Source organism: Littorina saxatilis, linkage group LG9 (genome assembly GCF_037325665.1).
Source record: "Littorina saxatilis isolate snail1 linkage group LG9, US_GU_Lsax_2.0, whole genome shotgun sequence".
Classification (NCBI taxonomy): Eukaryota; Metazoa; Mollusca; class Gastropoda; order Littorinimorpha; family Littorinidae; genus Littorina; species Littorina saxatilis.
In genome coordinates, this window is record NC_090253.1 from 23,685,112 (window position 1) to 23,699,070 (window position 13,959).

A 13,959-nucleotide genomic window follows, 5' to 3' on the forward strand; every position below is an offset into this window, starting at 1 on the left:
CAATCTACGAGAAGAGCACGTGCCGGTGTAATTATATAGGAATGTCAGAGGTGAGCACATCGACATCACAAAATCACAAATACCTTTCTATGGATTTCTGTTATCGGAGTTTGTGTCGACTCATGCAGAATTACCTTCGTTTCTGAGAGGAAACGTATTGATATGACATTTGACTTAATCACGAGGAAACCGCATTGATAATGAAGCATGGATTCTGTCTGACGTGTAAATCGACATGCAGACATAAAAGCCAAGTTCTTGTTTTAGTATGAACGGTCATTTAATAGTGCATGGCATTATCACGTTACGTTTTTGACTAAGAAATATAGTTCGTGGTGAAAAAGAGGAAATATATAATATTAAGTGTATTTGCCAGACAACCCACAAAGGATAGGTTGATTCGACGTGCAAATGAGTTAAAACAGTCAAACACACAGACAGAGTGAGAAACTGATAGAAGGAGAGACTACTTGCAAAAACACGTACTAACAGAGACGCGCATGCAACGCGAGAGGTGAAAAAGCCAAGTTCCAGCTGAGACCGAGTTAGAGAGAGAGCTATATAGAAAGAGAGAGAGAGAGAGAGAGAGAGAGACAGAGACAGAGACAGAGAGACAGAGACAGAGAGAGAGACAGAGACAGAGAGAGCGAGAGCGAGAGCGAGAGACAGAGAAACAGACAGACAGACAGACGGGGAGGGGAAGCCAAGTTCTTGAGAGAGAGAGAGAGAGACAGAGAGAGACAGAGACAGAGACAGAGAGAGAGAGCTATATAGAAAAAGAGAGAGAGAGACAGAGACAGAGAGAGCGAGAGCGAGAAACAGAGAGACAGACAGACGGGGAGGGGAAAGCCAAGTTCTTGAGAGAGAGAGAGAGAGAGAGAGAGAGAGAGAGAGAGTGAGACAGAGAGTGAGACAGAGACAGATATATAAAGAGAGACAGAGAGACGGACATAGAAACAGCCAGACAAGCAGACAGACAGGCAAGAATCACCCACAGACAAACACACACACACACACACACACACACACACAGACACACACACACACACACACACACACACACACACACACCTTTACCTAAACTATATTCTCCTATATTTTTTCCCAACCAGATTCTCACACGGACCCCAAGAAGGGTTTGGTTTTTGTTTCTCGTCTTTACTCATCTTGCTTCAGGACATAAGATAACGCATGCCTGCATCACCAACACAGGAATCATTGTTAAAGCACGATCTTCTCCTACTCCTGAAATCAAAAAAGCAAATTTGTCAAACAACCAAGAAGGGAAAATCATGGCATCTCCGATGTGCGCTCTTTTCTTATTCCTCGTAACAAAAAGCAAACTTGTCATACTTCCCAGAAGGGAAAAATCTAAACGATGTGCCAAGTGAACGTTTGCCAAGCGATGGACACTGATGGCTTGTTCTTTGTCGTGATCCCTTAGACAAGCGTGGAGCACGGATCTTGGTTTTTGTGTTTTGTTCATTATCATCGCAGCACTATTGCATGTGTGTGTGTGTGTGTGTGTGTGTGTGTGTGTGTGTGTGTGTGTGTGTATGTGTTTATGGTGGGATACCTCGACTCCCGCGTGAAATTTTGAGCTTTACTCCGACATGAAATTTTACCTCGACGTCGAAATAAAACAAGTCTTCAAAATCACTCAAAAATAACTATGGAGGCTTGAAATAAGGTTAAATACATATAAATAATTTAATTTGACTTTATTTTTACAATTTAGCAAAATGTCAAGAAAAAACACACTTTTAGTTACTTTTTGTGTTTTGTGTATGTCCGGATATAACACCAGTAACAATCCCTGTTTACACACACTTTTTTTTTTCGCAGTTTAAAACAAAAAAAATTTTTTTTTAAATCATTGTCACACTGGAAAAAAAAAAAAAAAAAAAAAAAAAAAAAATTTAAAATAAAAATTTTAAAAAAATCATTGTAATTGTACACACTGCACAAAAAAAAAAAAAAAAAAAATAATTGTAGAAAAAAAAAATATATATAAAAAAATAAAGGATATCAAAAAAGAATTAAAAAAAAAAAAATAAAAACAAATAAAAAAAAAAAAAGGATATAAAAAAAATTCAAAATCGATCGTTAAATTTGTGCACAAGTTTACAAAACGTAACCCTAGCCCCATTTTGAATTATGGTACGAAGAAAGGTAAACATTATGACACTCGTTGCAAATGAAAAATATGGTTAAATCTAATGATTTTGTTCCTGTTATAATTATGTTCAGTGCGTGTTACATCAAATAAATATTGTAAGGCCTCCAAAAAAATATATAAATAAAAATTTTAAAAAAGCTAGACTTTTGAATTCCAACTAATTTTTTTGTCATTTTTTTGTTTCCTGACACATAATTATAGGCCAACCTGAGGTTCTGCATTTATGTGCTTGGGACCTTAATTCACAAAAATACTTTCTTAGAACTGCGAAAGAAAATAAATTTGATGTTGTGGTGAGAGAGGTTGTTTATTTTGTCATCCATTTTCCTTCAAATATCCGATAGTTTTGAAAACAACAATTGCCTTTCATATGACAACACATTGCCTGTGTCTGCTACAGTGGAACACCCTCTTTAGACTTTATTTTGGAAAATAAGATCATAGAATTTATCAGGGCATATACATGTTCAGACATTGTCGACAAGGAAATCTGAACAAAGCAAGGGCTGAAATGGGATTAGGAAAGGGGGGAGGGGGGGGTGTCTGTAATAGGAAGGGAGCTGGAGGGGGGTCTAAAAGGGGTTCCACTGTAAATAGACGTGATTTCATACACGAGACAATGATTACAAATGCCAACAACTATTCCAGAATGGGAAGTTGAAAATAGTATCTTGGTAAGCTTGAATCCACTTGCCACAAATTCCTCGACATTATTCATCGTATTGTAACCGAAGCAACCTTGTAGCAACCATATCGATACCCGGCGGACATATTGACTTATTGTCGGAATTTGGAGTGAGACTTTTGATTCAAAACGAACACAATGAGATTAGGTTTAAAAACATTCCTATAAAATAAACTCCATGGCAGTGTTTAATCCCAAAAATGTCCACCCCCCCCCCCCCCCCCCTCACTCTCTGTAGTCTGTCAGTGTCGTGCGTCATTATCAACATCCTCAAAGAGTCTAACTCTAAGTCAAACCACAGGCAGAAGGTATCGTTCACTGGACCACTACTTTCATAGAAAGACTACAAGGTATGTCACTCAGTTTCGAGTCGTCTGTGTTCTTGGAGTCGCTTCCTGCGGACAATTTTTTTGTTCAAGACGGTTCGCCTCTTCCTACAGTCTGTGTAAGGTCAAATAAATACAGTTGAATGATTGTTTGAACTATATGTACCTTTAATTTTCAGCTGCCGTACGCTGCAGGTTGTTTCTTTTGACGAAGCAAAGATATATCTGTAAGGACACACTAAAAACCTCTCTGAAAAACCTTGATATTCAGTTCCAATAATGGCGTAGCAGAATCGCATGCGGAACGGGAATCCTGGCCCGGACAAGCTTATCAGTTATTTATGGACAGACTAGACATCCAAGCATACCATGAGTCTGCGGTCATCTTCCAAAACAAAGGACGAACAACATTTACAATGAAGGTAAATCTTCTGGTTGTTTATGTTGGAGCTACACATAGCTCATTGATTAACAACAATATGTGGAGACAAGTCTCACTGTATAATCATTGAGTGGCAAACATATGCTTGTGTATTTTATGAGTGGCACAATCCTGGTCAAAATTCAGTATGCTTCAGACAGTGATGCTTATCATATTGAACTAGGAAGATAGTGACTTTGCTGGTCATCATTGACATTGATCTAAATTAACCAATCAGTGCTTTATAACCAATTTTAAACTAGAACATTTGGAATTAATGGCGTTTGATTCAGAGGAATTTCTATCAATTTCTTCTCAACATCGTCAATTACTTAAGTTTGTGTGTAAGATAACCATAATTTTATTGTTTTGCGATACTAACTCTCAATCACTGTAGTTTTATTTACTACGTTGTGTTGTGGTTTTTTTCAGTTATTATGTTCTAAACTTTGTTGCTTATTATTGTACTATCGTTTTAGAGTCACAGTTATTTTACAAATATTATCTTCTAGTTTTGGTTTTGTGCTCAGCTGTTAGAGTGCCTCGCATTTCTCCCTTAGGTTGTCTCCCCCTTTTTGTAAACTCATATTTTTTAATTAGCATCTTTGGTTATTTGGTACGTCTGGTCATCTTATAACGAAAATGTCATTGAACTGAAAAAAGAAATAATAACTTAGTTTCATATTTGAACATTTGGCAGTATGTTTCTTGTGAGTCAGATTAAGATCTCACCAGGAACCCAACCTTTACCCAGTTAATTCTACACATTAAAATTTAAATGGAAAATTACGAAACACATAAAAACATGCAACTCAATACACACTGGCAGTACTTGTTATCTACAATCAATTCAGCCTCGTAGAATGATATACGGTATACGACACGTCCTTGAAACACATAGAACAGTTCTCAAGAAAAAACATTTGCAATTTCCAGTCTTTTTTGTGTTGCAGACATGCAGTGATCACCACCACATTGACCTCCGTCCTCGTCTTCATCTTCACTCTCCGACAAGTCAATGTCGTCCTCGTCCAAGCCATTTTCTATAATGATAAAGTTATGTAGGACACATGCTGAAAAAATTAACATTGGAACTTCACGGATGTTCGTCATCTCGAGATCCTTCAGTCTGCGGAATTTTCCTTTCAACAAACCAATAGCCCGCTCCACGTCAACTCTTGTCCTTGCCTGGGCTCTGTTGTAGGCAGTTTCCACAGGGGTCAGATGGCCGTTGTCGCGGAATGGAACCAGCAGGTACTTGCGGAGACTGAGGGTAGGCCGAGTCCCCGATCATATGGTACTCTGGAGGCAGCTTACTTGCGTCAGACTCCAACACTCCATGGAGATCTGAGTTGGGGAAAACTCGGCTGTCATGCACGGACCCAGTGTAACCCGTAAACACATCCAGAAAGAGGAGGTCTTTGTCGCATACAACCTGAAACAAGTCGCGTAAATCAATATAAAAATAATCTATCAGCCTGAAACTAAAAACCAACCACAACAGAGGCTACATGTATATATCCTAATGCTTCGCTAGCCTAAACCATAAGACTGAGCTGAGCACAGCTCCTCTCTGCAGAACATGTGAATGAGGTGCCTACTGTCCCATATAATTCATTTATCATTGAGTGCATTTTCAGCGTAACCATGACATGCATATATGAAATGATAAAGAACAATAAAAAAAATCATGTTTTTGAAGGGTAAACATCCCCATTATCACACCGAGAACTGTGTTCCGCCTTATTTCAGCCGGGCTCGTTGTTACTCCGTTTTCAGCCGGGCTCAGTGTCACGCAAACGAAAGTGTCTTCATAAAAACACAAACTATGACTTTCACACTGATCTAAGCTAAAATTGATGAATGTCAGTAGAAAGGGGAATAATTGTTTTCTTTGTAGACAGCTAAAAACGTCTTTTGCTTACCTGGTTAATTGACAATAGCCGAATGGAAGGCATACATGCAGGTTTTTTTAGTGAAAAATGAAGGTTCAACGTAAATTTCTCTCAAAGATGGATTTGAACAACAAATATTCCTGTATTTTTACTATTTTGGGTAAAGCTATAATCATCTGTATCAATTGCGTGCTTCAATGCGTCCTCACTATGTCATAAGAAGCAATCAAAACAAGCAAGTGGTGTACGTTTTGTTCCGCGCTGGGCCTCCTGCATTTTTGTCTGCGTTCCGCACTGCCACTGGGCTTGCTTTTGTTCTGGGTGTCCAGCACGGAACAAAACTCGCCTGACATGGGTTTTGGTTTTACTTTTCGTGCCTCAACGCCTTAAAGCAGGTTCGGGAAAATGCATCAGCATAACAGCAAGAAACTATAGAACAAACTTATGATACAGAAAAACCATAACATGATACCGTTGCTTATCATTTCTTGAGTTTGATCAGCTTTTTTGCCCGAAAAGCGACAACCTGCACGTATTTCAAGCCGATGGGGGTCACATAATAAACCTTGTCAGATAAAAATAACACCAATAGAGAGACAAATTACTTAGGTTAGTGCTAAAAACATCCGTTCCTGGAAATGAGGTTTTTTTAGAAGACATAGTTTGTACTTTAGTGCAGACACTTACATTTGCGTGACACCAAGCCCAGCTCAAAACGGAGTAACAACAAGCCCGGCTGAAATAAGGCGGAACACAGTCCCCGGTGTGATTATCCATGCTTAGTCAAGAAATGCTTGAACAAATTTTTAATAAATTTGATCAGAAAGTGCTGCCTCAACTTTCACTAAAAGCGGTATATGTTCTTTTTTTCTTTCTTTATTTGGTGTTTAACGTCGTTTTCAACCATTCAAGGTTATATCGCGACGGGGAAAAGGGGGGGGGGGGGGGGGGAGGAAGATGGGATAGAGCCACCTGTCAATAGTTTCTTGTTCACAAAAGCACTAATCAAAAATTTGCTCCAGGGGCTTGCATAGTTGCAACGTAGTACAATATACCTTACTGGGAGAATGCAAGTTTCCAGTACAAAGGATTTAACATTTCTTACATACTGCTTGACTAAAATCTTTACAAAAATTGACTATATTCTATACAAGAAACACTTAACAAGGGTAAAAGGAGAAACAGAATCCGTTAGTCGCCTCTTACGACATGCTGGGGAGCATCGGGTAAATTCTTCCCCCTAACCCGCGGGGGGTAGCGGTATATGACATGTATAGATCTAACAACAGAAAAAGAAAAGTCAGAGAAACGAGGCGTAGGTACATTTTCATGATGGTTTTCTTGGAATTAATCCACACACCATCATAATTCAAACTTGTCTGAACTCCCAATATCGGTTTAAACATTTAATATTTCTCACGTAAACCATCACAGACACTGTCAGGCTTTTACACACAGTACAAACACCCTTTCATTGAAACACTCACCGCTTTAGAACATCCTAGGTGCTTACCGTAAAGAGCGAGCAATTTTCACACAAAAATTGTTTTGCATGGTTTATCTTACCCCGGAGCCATCGACATCGTGAACTCTGTTATTCCAGTTTCCCTTTTTGACAAAGCAGTCGTCAGGAATTTGAATGCGACTCGCTGTGAGCTTGTCTGCAATAGCACGTTATTATGTACCTCTGACTATGCACTAAACAAACGGCTGTGGTTCACAAGAACCCTCGCGATGACTTTTGACTATTCACAGGAACTGGCGAACCTTACGTGAACCTGCTTCTGGGCGTTCCTTATTTTAACTTCAAATACTTCGAGTTTTAATGATCTTGTCTTGATGAAAAAAATATTTATTTTATGATTTAAGAATGTTTGTGTAACACGCTGTCAATTTATTATTTTGATTTTAAAAGTTAGGTCTAGCGCCAAAACGCACCTCGGTCCGATTGTCTTGAAGACAATCCGCAACATTAAATCTTTGAAAATTACTCGTTCAGCCTCTTTACGTAAGGCACCTAGGATGTTCCCTTTGGTGAGCGTTCATAATGAAGGTTGTTTATACTGTGTGTAAAAGCCTGACAGTATCTGTGATGGTTTACGGGAGGCGCACTGTGCCGTTAAATACTTGTCTTTAAATTCAAAGATTCAAATAGTGACTTAAAATGACAGTAGATTCCAATTATGAAATGACACTGCTAGTGTTACTCCAGTATTTCAATAGGGAATAAATACACAGGCACCATAATGGTCAGTTCTGCCAAGGTTAACAATCCACGTATCTGAAACAGAAAGTGATCAAATCTGTTACCTGGAGATGCATCGCTGGGAAACCTTTACGGCAGATGTACGCATCCCTGGTTCCTGGTATCTTTATGTAGGTCCCATCAATCGCTCCAACTACGCCCGGGAAACCAGCTCTGGCTGCCCATTTCCCAGCTAATCGAGCCAGGTCACATTTTGGTGGCCACTGGATGACATCTCCTGTAAAGAACAGAAAATTGCATTAAAATATGCTGATCACAGTGTTAATTTTATTCAAAATCATCTGACAGTTTACCCATGTCTGTACTATTTACAATTAAAGTTACAGGTCTCCCAGTCCCCCACACGCCGGGGAAAGTGTTACGACAGAAAAAATCGCCGTTTGTTACGATAGCATTCTGCAGTCCCATAGTCAGCAAGGTTTCGAGCCCGAAAGGTGTGTAACTTCCAAACTAATAATTATTGCGGCGTAATTATCGAAGCCAGCAAAGTTTATTTGTTCTCAGCGGATTTATGATTGCATGAGGATTAACATGTTATCGATTTAATTTTTGAGGCTTCTGTTTTAGATTTGTGACAGCGTCGTATTTGCTGAAATTGTTCGATTTGGGGATTTCTTTTTAAATGGTGGAGATTACAAGAGGCTTGAAGCAACAACGGTCATTTGATCAGGTAATGTGATGTATCATAACCGAAATGCATCAATAGCAGTGTCCCAATATACAAGGTTGTCGTCACTAAGACTGAGACTGGTCTTTTTTGCACAGAATCAAATGACGACATTTATAACAAATGACGTCATTATCAAGATTGGTACATGACGTATTATTGTCCATAATTTCTTTGCGATCCGTTGTGTTTTCGTAAAGATACAGTGTATTTAGTCATGTAAGCGAGAGACACTGGCCTAAAAAATGGCGGCAAAAAGCACATTTTCAGAGAAGGATTTTCGATCCTACATCAAAATAAGAACGGCACTTGGTAAAACGGCCGGTGACATACTTGAAGAGCTGAGAACTGTAAGCCCAGGCACAGCACCATCTCGCGCGACAGTTTTTCGGTGGGCAAAGCATTTCTCAACAGGGAAAACGTCTGTGGAAGATGCAAGGGGAAAAGTGAAGAAACCACCTGTAACCGACAATAAAATGGTGTCCCATGTGCAACGGTTAGTTGATGAAGATCCCCGAGTGAGCAGTCATTTTATCGCCGAAACACTGGACATTTCGTCGTCGTCTGTCTTGAGAATTTTAAAACACAAACTTGGATACACAAAGGTGTGCGCGCGATGGGTACCACATTTCCTCACTGAAGAGAACAAGAGGTGTAGGGTTACGTTTGCCCAACGGCTACTCAAGATATACGACGGATGTGATCAAAAACGCTTGGATGAGATCGTGACTGGAGACGAAACTTGGGTGTACTTCTTTGAGCCAAAAAGAAAAGCTCAAAACAAAGCATGGATAAAAAAAAGGTGCCAATGCCCCTCGGATCGTGTGAAAAAGTCGCTCCGGCAAGAAGGTTTTATACACAATATTTTATAACACAAAGGGCGTCATTTTTCAAAAACCACGCGAAAAAGGCAGAAGCATCACTGGGGTGTACTACAAGGAAAAAGTTCTTGCTGGCATCGTTCGTTACTACAAGAGAGCCAGACCAACTACAGGATTGAAAGGGATCAAATTACTTCATCATAACGCACCTGCTCACAAATCCAAGGTGGTGAAAGAGTACCTAGAGGAAGAAAACTTTGAAACTTTGCCACATCCTCCCTACTCTCCTGATCTTGCACCCTGTGACTTTTTTTTGTTTCCTCATCTGAAAAGACAATTGGCTGGGCGTCGATTTGACAGTCGATCAGCCCTCGGATCGGCTGTTTTCCAGTGTCTGAACCAGGTGCCAAAAAACGACTTCAAACGGTCATTTCTTGACTGGGTCCAACGACTTAAACTGTGTGTAGCCGCTAAGGGAGAATACTTCGAGGGTTTGAAATAAAAAACAACTGCATCATCTAAAGATTTCCCGGTTTTTGAGACCAGTCTCAGTCTTGGTGACGACAACCTTGTATATATATATATGCAAGTGTGTTTGTGTCATCGGCTGAGGAAAAGAGCATGTGTATTTTTTTGGTACGCGTCGCCGTGCTAGCAGTTACGACTGCCAGCGATGCATTGATACGGCCGCCCCACTTTTCTGTTACGACCGCCGACTGTTTCGGCTACGGCAGCCGGCACTCATTTTATTCGTTTAATAATGTTATTGCCAAAGTTTATGACAGTTTGCAAACAAATATGAACGGGTTTCACTGCACATCGGTTGTGCACCGTCGTGTTATCAGGAATTGTGATTCCCTGCCCTCTTTTATTTAATATCGCATTCGTCACAGTTTATATCTAGAGTTGTTCTACTTCCAGTTAAGCGTGCACATAGTTTCAACGGGCATGTACATGACAAGTTCAAATGTCAATTGTCAAAAGCAGTCGCTGAAAATCCAACTCGGTCTAAAAGACGGACACAAAGGAATCCCACTCACCAATTACTCGGGTGAGTCAGGGGGGAGATTGGGGTGGGGTGGGGGTTGGTTGATAACTAGGAGTCAAATTCAGATTAAAAAAAAAGATTTGAACTGGGTATGCATTACTGTTAATATTTTTGAAGAAAAAAAATGCCTCTCTACAAAACTTTGATTGTAATTAGTTACCTTGATGCGTCTATGAGTATGAGACACTGAAACGCCTAAATATCTTTCTTACCTGCACAATCTGTATATATCCAGGACTTTCCCCAGTCCCTGTTCGATGAGAGTGTATGTGCCATATTTGGCACAGTGTCCTGGGCTATCTGACCGCCCATCACCAATCAGCTCTAGACTTCCTCTCTCGTCCTGAAGCTGCGAGATGAGCTCTGACTGCTCCCGTTTCCATTTTCTTTCCACTATAGGAAAAATGAAGTGCCGCTGATGCCAGAAGAACGTGCTCTCCAAAATGTAACGCACATTGTGCAGGTAAAACAGCCGGAGAATTTTTGTCGGGCTGCAGCCAGAGAGCACAACAGCTGATGACAGGAGCAGGTTCCCGCAGGGCATCTGCTTTATGTACGGTTGGCTGGTCCACTCTCTGAAGAAACAGCACTTGGAGCAGTCTTGTCGGACGTGGATGCAAGATCCCACTGTCTTCGATATGAAGGCCTTCGCAGGGTGAGAGCATCGAGGACAACTCTCTAACAGCTGCATCAAGTTTGCCTGGAAGACAATGTACTTGTCTTCCAGGTCGGGGCTGGGTCTCGGCTCAGGAGCATTCCTAAAACACACAGGTTATACACTTTCTTAGCACATAAAGGGTTACTATGGAAACTACATGTGCCATACACAAGCACAAATTCACTGCTAGTGCTATGGATATAATTACTACATGTTATACATGTCGCAATGACAGTGAAATCCAGTATAAAAAAAAATTTTAAGATGAAATCAGCTTCTTACTTGTGATGAGAAATTAAGCTAAATAATGTCACAACAAAAATGTTTGACATGTTTATGGTGTTTTTCACCCATTTAATAGACAAAAAAGGGTTATGGCCAGTGAGATAGAGACCAGAGAGAGAAAGACAAAAACAAAGGACACAATGATAGCAGCTAAAAAATAGCTGACTGTCACCCAAAGTAACCCTTGACTTCTGTCTTACTTTTTAAAATGTAGAGAATCTATGTCTATTGAAAACTTACAAGAACTGCGGATCTTCTGGTTCACCTCCATCCTCGTCAGCAGGCTCGTCCTCTTCCGCAGCTGCAGCGCGCTGTCGTTCGCCTTTTCGTTCTTCCTTCCCCACACTCTCATCTGTTCCTACACTTTAGGGTTAGAACCGCATTGCGTTTTGAGGTGGGGCGTTGATCAGATTGCATTGGACGCTGACATCCTTGGTTTCGGCAATGGCAGAAACATCTGAAGAACAAATGACATTGCAGATTGCTGATAATTGATAATTACAAAACAATGTGACAGCAGTAGCCGCGCTCTGGGAATCGCTGCGCTGCACAACGCGCCGCGCTCAGTGAATCGCCGCGCTCTGGGAATCGCTTGCCATTTTATAATCCCTGATTTACTTTTATCTTCTTTAACCAAAGTTCACCTAGCCTACACTGATCAATTCTAACAAACATATTATATCACATATGTTCTGAAAAAGAGTGGCACTGGCACAAATTGACAAAACATATATATGGGGATCTAAATCAATCCAAAGCCGAACATCTGGGGATGGGACAATGTGATACTGAACAGCTGACTGGCATGGTGACTTGTAAGTTGTTTGAATCTGATGCCTGTGCATGGATAAACTGATTTGCAGAAAATGTTCCTTACAAGTTACATGAATGTATCACTTCTACTGATCTAGATGAAAACTGTATTTCCTGTCACTCACTCACTGTGTCAGGTCACTCCCCAGAGGAAAGTTATTCATCTAAAGTTTGAAAAAACTTAGAGTAGACTTACTCGTGTTGCGAAAAAAAAAAGTAGGTCTGAGAGAGCATTTTTGGAACAAACAGTGTAGAGTCAATATAGGGAGGACAGAGGACAGAGGAAATTATAAGGCGACATCTTGAGTTCTACCTACCTCGCAGTTCGTCGACGACACACGGTCTTCGAGTCACTTTCAAAGTGACTTTTGAGTTTTGTTTCTCCTTGGGTGCCCCGACATTTTTGACGCAGAGCTTTCTTCTTCTTCTTCTTCTTTCTTGATGTGGACTGGGTTCATCCGAACGTCTGTAGTCCAGCGGCGGAGTACTGAGTAATTGGTTACTGGTGGTGGGTTACTTTGCTGGACGAATGGTCGGTACTGCTCCGGTTTTAAGTTTAAGAGTGTTTGAAAATCCCATTTTCCACTTTATGTGATTGACAAATAAAAGTTGTCCTCTTCAAAGTTCGAAGTGTGCACACAGGTCGCGGTGTTGCCTTTCCGGCTTTCGACGTCACAAAAGCTGTCTGACTAATTACTACGCGACCGCACGCGACCACACGCGACCTTGCACTACCTTGCGCGACCTCAAACTAAAGCATGTACATGTAATATTTTATATATATATAGTATCTTCACAACATTATCTGACTTTATACCAAGTTTTAAGTCAAAGAAATTATCAAAACTTGACTAAATGTAAAAAATAACGGAGCGACCCGAACTTCCCAGCGATGGGACAAAGCCTGAAATGGAAACTGGTGAAAATGAAAATGAAATGATTTTTTTTTTGAAAGCTAGAGGAATAGTTATAGGTTATTTTCACCAATCTGAATTAATCAAATTAGCCTTTACCTTTTATGTTCTCAGTTGATTTGATGGTGGTCAATATTTATTGTAACCGGAGCCCTAGAGAGGGTCCGTATCCTCATTAATTGTTCTCAGGGGGAGGCTGAAGATTGCCGAGGAGAGCAACTCTTTATCTCACCTTTACTCTGGCCCTATTGTAATGTAGTCTATGCCTCGCGTTGTGTTCAATACATGTGCCTACAATACTAGCCGACCTCGGTATTCAGAGGAAACCCTGTGTGTTTCTTAGTGATCTAGACTGTGCGTTACATAAATATTGTGATGTGTGTTTTGGATGTTGGAGTTTGCCACGTACAGTACAGTTTTAACAACACATGTTTACAGGACAACAGTCAAGGAGAGGCAGAAGTTACAATACATGACACGAAAGCAAGCTCACACACTTACGTTCGTTCACCGACACACGCATGTTCACGCTCACTTCTCGTACGTACAGTGATGTTCACCATAACTCATAGGAAACAGTTACAAGGTTTTATTTTACACTATATTACATGAAAAGCAAGTAACAAACCCATCAAACAAAGCACCAAACAATCCTTCAATCAGTCTTACCTAGCGTTTACCCTAACTCCGATTAATAACTATAACACCTACGGCTCCTTTCTTATGTATGCCTATCTCGTTCCTGCTGGCTCTGTTTCATACACAAGACAGACACGGCAACAACACGTAGACTCAACACTGAAAGACAGAACGAACATGCAAACGTTCAGCATTTAAATGCAACGCTGAAAGACGATCAAGCAGAACACACAGCATTTAAATTCAACGCTGAGAGACAACAAACAAGCAAGACACACAGCATTTGTTCAACGCTGAGAGACAACAAACAAGCAAAACACACAGCATGTGTTCAACGCTGAG

General features: G+C 40.5%; 1 protein-coding gene and 1 long non-coding RNA gene across 2 annotated transcripts; one reads left to right on the forward strand and one right to left on the reverse strand.

Annotated features, from left to right (window-relative positions):
* The first annotated feature begins 2,750 nt into the window (after nucleotides 1-2,750).
* Nucleotides 2,751-5,066, forward strand: LOC138975650 (uncharacterized). Its single transcript, XR_011458706.1, has 2 exons — nucleotides 2,751-3,612; nucleotides 4,565-5,066. It is a non-coding gene; the product is annotated as an uncharacterized lncRNA (long non-coding RNA).
* LOC138975649 (uncharacterized) lies at nucleotides 3,659-12,857 on the reverse strand. Its single transcript, XM_070348383.1, has 5 exons — nucleotides 12,382-12,857; nucleotides 11,492-11,708; nucleotides 10,521-11,066; nucleotides 7,817-7,989; nucleotides 3,659-5,046 (listed from the first exon to the last, which is right to left on the reverse strand). Exons 3-5 carry the CDS (start codon nucleotides 10,618-10,620, stop codon nucleotides 4,783-4,785), a joined length of 537 nt encoding a protein of 178 aa, XP_070204484.1. The 5' UTR covers nucleotides 10,621-11,066; nucleotides 11,492-11,708; nucleotides 12,382-12,857; the 3' UTR covers nucleotides 3,659-4,782.
* Nucleotides 12,858-13,959: the final 1,102 nt, after the last annotated feature.